General features: G+C 44.9%; 1 protein-coding gene across 1 annotated transcript in view; it reads left to right on the top strand.

The window, feature by feature from the left end:
- Positions 1 to 6799: 6799 nt before the first annotated feature.
- Positions 6800 to 10409, top strand: part of LY75 (lymphocyte antigen 75) — a gene marked incomplete at its 3' end in the record, with an annotated part of 44776 nt that continues 41166 nt past the window's right edge. The window contains exons 1-2 of the mRNA XM_084265028.1: positions 6800 to 7029; positions 9276 to 9650. Of these exons, the coding sequence (XP_084121154.1) occupies positions 6945 to 7029; positions 9276 to 9650 (460 nt within the window). The 5' untranslated portion in view covers positions 6800 to 6944. The remainder of the gene's footprint in view (positions 7030 to 9275; positions 9651 to 10409) is intronic.

The following is a 10409-nucleotide window of genomic DNA, read 5'->3' as shown; positions in this document are numbered from 1 at the left end:
ACGTAGATTCTGTGTCACCTGCTGGGTCCTCACTTTGTTCATTTGATTTAAGATCTCACTAATGAATTTCACTACCCCATCACCAGCAGAGATGACTCTTACCTTTTCTGTGTATTTTATGTTCCAGTACTGCGATGTCCTACATGTGGCTAGCATGTCATTGTCTTTGCATACGACTAGGCACTTGATTTCCTTCACTTTATTCACTGGATTTTTAGCATTTGTGTAAAAGTCTGTGTTGTTGCAGGCTTTGTTTCCATCTTCATCTCCTGTTTGAAAGGCACTGTTTGTTTTCCACTCGTTATTTCTGATCTCTGGCCCCTCCTGCACTCAAGGAGGCACAATGTCTAAGCCTCTGCTGATGGCATACTACTGGGCTGCAGCTCCTCAGTTTAGAGCTGAATCAATCACAACCTTTAAATGCCAGCAGTTTAACCTCCAATGAGTCCATCCTTTCCAAACAGGCTCCCTTTATTTCAGAGGCACTCCCAAATCCAGATCAATCTGAAAGTTTGTGCTTTACACCATCCTTTCAGCTGCACACTTAAGATTTCCCTCTTTTTGGTCACATACAGGGCATGGGGCATTTTGGAGAGTGCTGTTGGAGAGACTCTTATCTTCATCTTCCCTCCAACAAGCTGAATTTTGCCTCCAGAACATCTGAGACTCAAACCCACAGGATCTTCCCCAGCACTTTTAAGTAACTATTCTGCTTTGCATGTTTAAAGAAAAAAAAATAAAGTTTTTTTGCTTTTTCATTTAAATTTAAAAGCTCTTCCACCTGAATTAATTTTTATTTGCGTAAAAAACATGGAACAAATGTAATGTGGTACAAAATCTGAGTTGCCAGCTCCCACAACCGTAATTTGAGTAATAAACCTACACTGGCACAGTAACAACAGCAAACAGCTTTGAGGAGACTGAGCATGTTCCTGCTGCCAGTAGAACTGCTGTGTACACCACAGCACAGTTTCCATTAAAATTGCACGGTACAGGTGTCTGAGGCACTTTTTGAAAGTGCTACAGAAGAATATAATTTACCACTTACTTCATGATTTTAAGTGATTCTCAGTGTTAAAGTGCTGCTTGTATTATGTTGTTGTTGTTTCAGGAGCACATGGAGATCCCAGCAGGAGTCAAAGTCAAACCAACACACAGAGGAAGACATTCCCTGCTATGAACAGACAAAGATGCAGGTGGATGTGTCCTTTCTTTGTTGGTATTAGAATAAAGGTTTGTGATTTCTTTTATTGTTTCTGCAAGTTACCTACTATGTTTCTGTGCAGTGAGAGAAACAGAACAGTCTCTAAATTGCTACAGTTACATCGAGCCTGTTTGTTATGAATGATGACACTTTAAGAGAGTAAATGCAAGGATCCCTAACAATAACAAACCCTTCAAATACAATGAAAACTACAAACCTTGGAACTCATGCCAAAGATTCATGTAGAGATTGTTAGAAATACATAAAAATTCAGCTGAGCAAGTGTGAGATTTTCAGCTTTTTTCTATTTGTGCAATACGAAAGCTTCAAAATGTACTAAAAGGTTTGGCTGCTGCAAATGAAACAGGAAATCTTAAGTAACGTCAGAGAAAAGACATTTCCTTTGTGTCCCCTTTTTACTAAAAGTGAAATATTCTTTAATGCTTAAAAATAATCAAGTACTCAAAATCCAGTCAAAAAAGCCAGCAAATAAAGTAAGTGTCCATGAAGAAAAGATCCAAGTGGAGTTAATGCAAAACCAAGTCAGTAACATTGCTTTAAGAGCTCTCTCTCTATCCAAATCAGTTGCTGGAGGCTTGTCACCTCCCCATTGAAATCTAGTGACTCTCTTTGTCATGGCCATGATGGGATTAACTCGATCAAACCGCACTTGTGCATATGTCAAAAAAGAATCATTTGACTTTTAGCTACACTTACGGTAAAAGCTGCCCTCGTCCAGCTTTCTGTTCCATTGAACTGTCTTTAAACGTGTCCAGGGACGATATTTTAAATGGCTAGCAGACACTTTACTGAAAGCAGAGCCATGTTCTAGTATTAAATTTAGCAGCAGAGTCTAGGTAGGGTTGAAATCTTTGTCTGCTGGCTGCTTTTGTGGGCACCGCGTCTTTCTTAGAGAAACTCTTCTGCCTCAGGAAATAACTGATCCTGCAACTACCGTAAAGGCCTCATTTGTTTGGTGGGGGTTTGGGGATGGTTGGGCTGTTTTGTGGTGGGTTTTTCCTTTCTGTAAGGTATTGCAATCACCAGTGTTGCAAGGTGCAAAAAGTAATAAACATCTAATGTTCCTGTTTAGATGTCAGTTTCAAAATCACTGCTGGGGGGGTGGGGGTGGGGGGGTGGGGGGGGAGAGAAGAGCAGGAATTATCATTTCTAGAGACTCTCCCCACTATTTGGAGATGCTGGAGGTAGCAAATCCCTTTCGAGCATTCCTTTTGTGCTCTCTGGCATGTGGATGTGCTCAACCTAGCCAGAAAAACTGGATTACAATGTGTTGATTGTAAAAGAGGGAGGAAGGTTGCTCATGCAAAGTATCTATTTCATGTGGTGAGCACAAGAGAGATGGGGTGGAGATTTATGGACGGACAGGTGTTGACACTTTCTGCAGGTAATGCTATTGTTGTAAACATATGGGCATAAAAGCAAAGAAATTATCTGTTGGTGAGCAAGAAAGACTCTTGCTAGAAATACAAGGCTGTTAGTCATGACACTGGCACCTCGAAAGGCTTCTCTTTTTTTGACTGGAAATACAAAATAACCTGCTTGGAAACAAGAGAAAAGGCTGCTGGGCATTAGCATCAGGTCTTTGGTGGAGTCCCTCCTGTATCTGAAATTCTGTATTTGGTTATCTCTGTAGGCACGGTTGAAGTTTGCTCGGCTGCTAGTGCCGCTTTGCAATGAGCAGTAGGCATTTATGGGGATGTGATAATGTTTGTGATTTGCAGTACAGAAGCTGTTCACCGATTATGCTGTGAGTAATGCTGCTGTGCAGCTCAGATTAAATGCAGAAGCCTCGGTGATATAGCTAGGATAAAACCTGGAAGAAACAGGCTTTGGCACTGTTTGATAAGCTTGGGTACAAAAGCACTTTCTCAGTTAGCAGAAAGCTGTAGAAGATTTTCCTAAATTAGCACGTGACATCCACTGATTTTGATTCATCCTGACTGCTCTTTCCAAAATATTAGTTTGTTGTTTGGGGGTTTATTTGTTTGTTTGCAGAGTGATTTCTCCCTTTACAACCATCTACCTTGAGGTAATAGTTTTAATCCTTCTTCCACAGGAGAAGGCATGCTGCTTAGGTCAGAGGATCAGCATACCAGCAGAAGAAAGGTTGAGATGCTGCCTTTGAAAGCGGGGTATATTAGGAAGAGATGTGTGAGAAAGTTTCAGTCTTGTACTGGACACAGGGGCTGGCTTTTCTGGATAGGGGGTCTGGGTTTCTGCTTGAGCTCTTGGGAACACCTTTCTGCAAGGAGTATGTGCTCTAGCCTAAGGGTTTTTTCCAGTGCCCAGATCCTTCCAACTCCTGTAGGGCTGGTCTGTGCGTCAGTGTCCCCTGCAGAGATCACTGGTGTCACTGTGAGTGTGCCCTGTACAGGCTGCTGGGCTGACTGGCATCCTTTGCCTTCATGAGGGAGTGCACAGCATCATAGTGCACCAAATTTGGTGGGCCACAGGGGCACTGTGCAAGCCTGATGAAGAGTTAAAAGTCACAGCTTGCATATTAGCTTTCAATTTATCATTTCCACAGGCCACAAATCATTGTATGCAACTTATCTTAGAAGACAAAAATAAAAGAAAGAAGCAACAAACCAAAAGGTAGAGCTTTGTGTCCAGGCCTTTTTTCAATGCTCTTCATATTAAAAGGCAGTAAAACTACTGTTTCCATGTAATTTTTAATAACTTCCTGTTTTTCAAACTTCTGTCATCAAAACACTGACTCCTTGTTTTGGGCTTAAAGCAATCATACAGTTGCACAGGTGTGAGTCTATATACTCTTACCTGTCTGCTGCTGGGGCAGAGGGATTGGTGTGTTTTGGTGTGCTCACAAGCACTGTACATTAACGTTAGAGGAGTTACACAATGTAGGACAGGGTTCTAGAGCAGGAGATGCACACAAAACTGAAACTAAGAGGCACCACTGCAAACAGTGATCTTTCCTATCCGTGGGCTTTCTTTAATTTTTGAGTCAGGACAGAAGGCTGAGCCTAGCATGTTATCTAGCATGTTATAAAAAGATAAACGAAAAAGGACTTGAGATTGGAAGTGCATGTTGGAGAGCACATGTTAAATACATTAAGATGCCTTAAGAGAACCTTGCCTCTGCTAGGATACACATTTGCTGACACACGTTTGGTAAACGAGATGCTGTTAATTTCAGAGTTACTGGTGTTTGTTCAGTAAATACACACTGCACTCTATCAGTGTCAAAGTTAAACTCTTTACTACTCTCCATAGCAAAACTGGGAGAGTCAGATATTACCTTAAAAATAGCACGCATTCGGAAAGGTTCATGGAGATGCAAACTTCACATCTACTGCTTCTTGCTATGATGTTTTATTTTAAAAGAGATACACCATCCCACCATGTATTTAATTTTAGTTTCAATAGCTTGCTTTTGTATCAGGCTCATCAGTGGGGAATTTCTCCCTCCCACTCCCTGCGTGGAAACTCGAAAGCTTTGCTATTCCAGAAAACGAACCATTTCTGCTATCAGAGCTTCAATTTTGCTGCAGCTATGGGCCCTGTCTGCCTGAACCCAATTGCTGATTTTTCAAAATATTCCTGCCTTGGCACTCAGGTCTTGCTCTGTGGTTTCCATTAGGAGAGAACATTTGCTCCCTTACAGATGCCTGGTTTTGTTCACTGTCTTTCCGCTTAATTCCCAGCCCGGCACACCCTCAACTCCCGTGTTCCCCGGGTGTCCGCATTCCCACACGATGGGCACATTTGAAATGCATAAAACAGACTGCACATTGTGCTTTCCATCTTTATGAAAATCTAGTATTTCTTTCCATGAATAGCTACTCCTTCAAGTCTAATCAAACTAGATTTTCCTAGCCAAAAATTTTTGTTCTTGCAACTTTGCAAGCGTTTTCTTGCACAGCTGGGGTTTGAGCTATACAGCCCTTCCAGGTCATCACTGAATCACCCAATATGCAGCTATAAACAGACATGATTTTATTTTACATACTTTCCATCAGTTTCCCTTCTCTTTTCCTCATTCAGGCCAACTGGTTCTCCATGTCTGTGCACTTTTATTTTTGGTTTCTTCCTGTAGCCAGCATCCTAATTTTCTCAGCAACTCTTATTTCAAATGCTCCCGGTTTCGTTCCCTACTCCTGCTTCCCTGGCAAAAACAGCTCAGACAATTGAAATTTTAGCTTCTAGCTACCAGAAAACTCTTAGAAAGAATAGTGAGGCTGCCCAGCTGGTTTTGCAAACGTCCAGCTAGCCCCAGTGAGTAAATATGCCAAGGTGGGTCTGTAACAGGGAGGGAGAGGAAGTTCAACAAGGCCAAGTGTGAGGTCCTGCAGATGGGTCAAGGTAATCCCAATCACAACCACAGCCTGGGTGGAGAAGGGGGTGACAGCAGCCCTGGGGAGAAGGACTTGGGGGTGTTGGTGGATGAAAAGGTCAACATGAACTGGCAATGTGCACTTGCAGCCCAGAAGCTAACTGTGTGCTGGGCTGCATCAAAAGCAGTATGATCAGCAGGTCAAGGCAGGGGATTCTCCCCTCTACTCCACTCTCATGAGACCCCACCTGAAAGACTGTGTCCAGCTCTGAGGGCCCAAGTAGAAGAAAGATACTGAGTTGTTGGAGCAAGTCCAGAGGACTCCATGAAGACATTCAAGGGGCTGGAACACCTCTCTTAAGTCAGTCTGAGAGTTGGGCTTGCTCAGCCTGGAGAACAGAAGGCTCTGAGGAGACATTACAGCAGCCTGCCAGTACCTAAAGGGGCTACAGGAAAGATGGGGAGAGACTCTTTAAAAGAGCATGGAGTGACAGGACAAGGGGTAATGGCTTGGAACTGAAAGAGGGTAGGTTTGGATTAGATATTGGGGAGAAATTCTTCACTTATGAGGGTGGTGAGACAAGGGCACAGGCTGCCCAGAGAAGCTGTGGCTGCCCCCTCCCTGGCAGTGTTCCAGGACAGGTGGGATGGGGCTTTGGGCAGCCTGGGCCAGTGGAGGGTGTCCCTGCCCATGGCAGGGGGTTGGAACTAGATGGGCTTTGAGGTCCCTTCCAACCCAAACCAGTCTGTGATTCAATGATTCTTTGACCCATTTTTAGGTATGTGTCCATGCCTGCTAATATTTGTTATCCCTGTACATTCTGCTTTTTCTTCACTTTCAGCACTTACACTTTCTCTTTCTTTTCCAACTGGAATTTTAATTTTTTTTTTTTTTTTTACTTTCACTTTTAACACACACACACACACACACACACACACACACGTGATACTCAGGCCCACTTTTCCATTTTTTCTTTGTTTTTCTTCAGTTTTTCCTCATTTTTTCCCCCCTACTTTTTTCCCCTTCGTTTTTCCTCTTTAAAAAAAACAACCAACCAAACCCCCCAATTTTTTTCTCCTCATTTTCCCTTCACTTTTTCCACGTTTTCCTCACATGCACCCTGCCATCTCACTTGCGATGCCCCATCTCCCCTGCAGCCGTTCCCCTCAGTCACGGCCACGCTCCCGCCGGCCAACGCCGCCCCGATCCCTCACACCCGGCCGCCGCCCCGGCCCGGCCCGGCCCGGCCCCGCCCCGCGCTGCAAACTCCGGGCCGCTCCTCTCCCGGCAACAAGTGACGCTCCCCGGGGCGGGCCAATCCGGCTGACTGCTCGCGGTCCTGGCCAGGCGGCGGCGGGCGCGACGCTTCTGCACAGCGAGCCCGGCAGCGCGTCCGCTCCGCGCAGCCTACGCGCCGCGGGAGGATGGCGCGGGCGGCGGAGCTCTTCCTGACCGCCTGCGGTCTCGCCTGGCTCCTCGGCTGTTGCGCGGCCCACCGAGACTCCTCAGGTAAGCCGGCCGCTCACCTTGCGCAGGAAAGAGGCGCTGCGCGGGCGCGCCGCTGCGCAAGGGGAGCGGAAGGGCCTTTTCCGCCCCGCAGGGCGCCTGAGGGGGGAAAGGCGGCGCGGTGACAGGCGTTCCTTCCCCCACGCCTCCCCGCACCTCCGGGCGTTGCGCTGGGCAGCGAAGTCCAACTGAGCGGAGACAACGTGGGAAACTTACAAGGAAGAGTGAAAGCGGAGGAAACCCAAACTCAGACCGTCCCCCGGGCTGCGCGCTCCGCCCGAGGCGCCGCGAAATCAGCTGCTGCCCCGCCGGCCTCGGGCGCCACGTCCCCGGTGCCCGCGGTGCCGGCGGCCGCCCCCGAGCCGGGGCAGCGCTGGGCCGGCGGCGCGGAGTGGTGGCGGGGAAGGCGAGCCTTCGGCCTGTTACCTCGGGAGGAGAGCTAACCCGGGCTCGGGCGGGTCGCCTGCAGCGCGTCAAGCCGTGGGGTTCTTTCTGCAGCTTTGTGGGCAGAGAGAGAGCAGGAAGAGCCTTGCTCTGGCTTTCGGGGAGCAGGTGGAAAAGTTTCCTGTTGAGCAAATTCTTGGACGCCAAAGCCGCTCGCCTGGTGCGAAGTGCTGGGCAACAAGTTGGTTTCTCTGCTTAATAGTTTATGTCCTGTAGCAGTACCGGGCTCAGACTTCTAGCTAAAGGCGTCAGGTAAAACTTCAGGACCAGAGTGCTGAACTGGAGTAATTGAGCACCAGTAGGAATAAATCGCTCTGCAGAGGGGTTTGGTGAGATGGTACCAAGCGCAGATGCCAGGGTTATGTGTGAAGAAGTGAAAGAAAAATGAGGAAAGGGAAGATCTGAGGAAAGTCCAATAACATGTTGCAAGCAACTGAAAAGAAGAAGAAAGCCTGGAAGGGAGGATACAAAGCAAAACCCAGATACAGTGCTGAAAAAGCACAGGGTAAAAAGATACCGCAAAAGCAGGGTCGGTAGTTAAAATTTCTTGTTTAGTTAATAGGATGAAAGAGATGGTTGGTTGAAATGTGCTATTTAGAGAAAGTTACTTCAGTAGGTGGCTTAGAGATTCTTCTTCATAGTTTGACCAACTCAGTACTATTTAGATACTACTTGGCACTTACATAGTGGAAAATTCATGAGTTTACTGGGAAGTAGTGGTAAAATTCACTGCATAATATCACTGAATATTTTCCTTGCTGTTCAGCCAAACCTATTATTAAGTCACACTTAAAAAAAAACGCGGTAGGAATGTGATTGACAGTGCATTACTATTAAATACAAAACACTACTCAGCAGATTCCTCATTTAAACAGCAGAGTGGGTCTGGGATAGCCAAGGTCCATTTCAGCCTGGTTAGTGAAAGTTTTATACTGTGAGCCCATCTGTATTGTGGCATAGAAATAGTTTGGGGCTTTTCTTTTTTTTTGGTTTTGTTTAGTTTAAACCTACTGCCACTCGTCATAGAAACGTTCATGTACTGTCAGAGGTGCCAGCTTGTTTCAGTAGGGTGATCTGTATCTTTTTTAAATTTTGTACTATGCTCTGTCAAGGGTTTTTTGTGGGTGGCTCTTTAATTTTTTTTTCTTTCTAATGAGCAACTACGTCACAGCTGAAAATGAAACTAGGGTTCCTGTATCGTTTTGAAAATTATTCTCCTTGTGTTTGGTGGGATATTCATTCTAAAAACTATTTCCCAAAAGCAGTGCCTGTTGTTTTAGTAGCATTGCAACTCCACCTGCAAACTGGTTGACATATGAGAGTCATGCTGTGTATCATATATGATACACAGTTTTAAAAAATGCTGAAGTGAAGATTATTGTTTATTATATTTTGTGGTACGAGCTGTGTGTTACTGCATGAAGAATATTTTTTTTTACTCCGTAAGCTTGCAAATTAATCATGTTGATTCAATCAGTATGTGTTAAAGGAAGAATTCTCATTGATAGGATTGGACTTAGAAAACAGCCTAATTTTATCTTCCATTACTTTTTAATAACTTGAAAGAGATCTTTTTCTTTCCCCCCCCCCCCCCCCTCCCCCCCCAGGTTAAAAGAATACTCACTAAAGAGCAGGAAAGCATACTTAATATGGTGTATACAAAAGAGATAGTATAATGCACAAACAGCAGTTGCTGTACTTTTCTGGTAGCATTCTCAGAATGCAATTGCACTTGTAAAATGAAATTCCCATGGAAGTGATACTGAATCATACTCATAGGTGGATATTTGTTTGTTGTTATACAGGCAGTGATGCTTTTACCATTCGCCATGACACACTGAACAAGTGCATACAAGTTACAGACTCACGGATAGTGATAGATGACTGCAAGGAGACAAGTGAAGCTTTATGGAAATGGGTATCCCAGAATCGCCTCTTTCATTTGGGGTCCAGGCAGTGCCTGGGACTTGATATAGTCACCAAATCACCATCTCGCCTGAAAATGGCTGACTGTAACTCAGAACTAATGCTGTGGTGGCGATGTGCTGATGCTTCCGTCTTCGGTGCGTCTCAGTACAAGTTGACTGTCAAGGCTACCTATGTAACCGCAAGCATAAATGCAACAGACCAGTGGAGAAGGAACGGTTCTTCTGATGATATATGTCGGTATCCTTACCGCGGTGAGTTGGCACGAGGGTGGTTTGGTGGGTTTTTGTGGGTTAATGTTGCTAAGGGCTTTTCCTATGCCAGTAAATTCTTAAAATTAATCATCTGAAAAGACGGACCAGTAAAGCGATAGAATGTTTTGCTGTCGAGAGATACTGATACTTGAGTATGAAACTTAAACCCCTTTTAATAAAAAATGAATACGTGCAATTGCAGAAGTTGTGTTATTGAGTGGCTTTCGTAGTGTGTTTAAGTTCCTCCCCCCCCATACTTTAGTGAACGCCTACTTAATTATGAAATATCAACCACACTCTATCAGAACTGACGCTGTCCTTTTCACAGTATTGGGAATTTTACTGTTGGTGGGGTTTGAGGGTATTTTCTTTGCTGGTACAGTCAAATTCAGTGCATGCTGGTTGCTCACAGCCTGTTAGACTGTCAGGAACGATCCCTTTGCTTTGGTCTGGTAGTTTGTCCACTAACCATGGAAGCAAGTCTCATGTGAAATCTCACGCTTGCTGGAAGAAGTGGTGAAAGCAGAATTTTCTTTGTATTTTAATTGTTCAGATTGGCCAGTTTGAAGAGCCCAGTACGCTCTGTTTTGAAATGTTTTCCCTCTCCTGCATGTGTTGATCTTTAGAGCCTTGTTCTGTAGTACTCTGTGCACACGACCTGGATTTCAACAGGACAATGTATTTTATCCCTAACTTCCCAGGAAGGGGAAACAAGTTTCTGCTGTGTTATGTCCTACTCAGAAGAAAAAGTGCAGAAAA

The sequence above is a fragment of the Gallinula chloropus genome (assembly GCF_964237585.1).
Source record: "Gallinula chloropus genome assembly, chromosome: 5".
In the NCBI taxonomy this organism is placed as follows: Eukaryota; Metazoa; Chordata; class Aves; order Gruiformes; family Rallidae; genus Gallinula; species Gallinula chloropus.
Note: the sequence above shows the minus strand (reverse complement) of the source record. Positions and strands in the feature narration are given on the sequence as shown.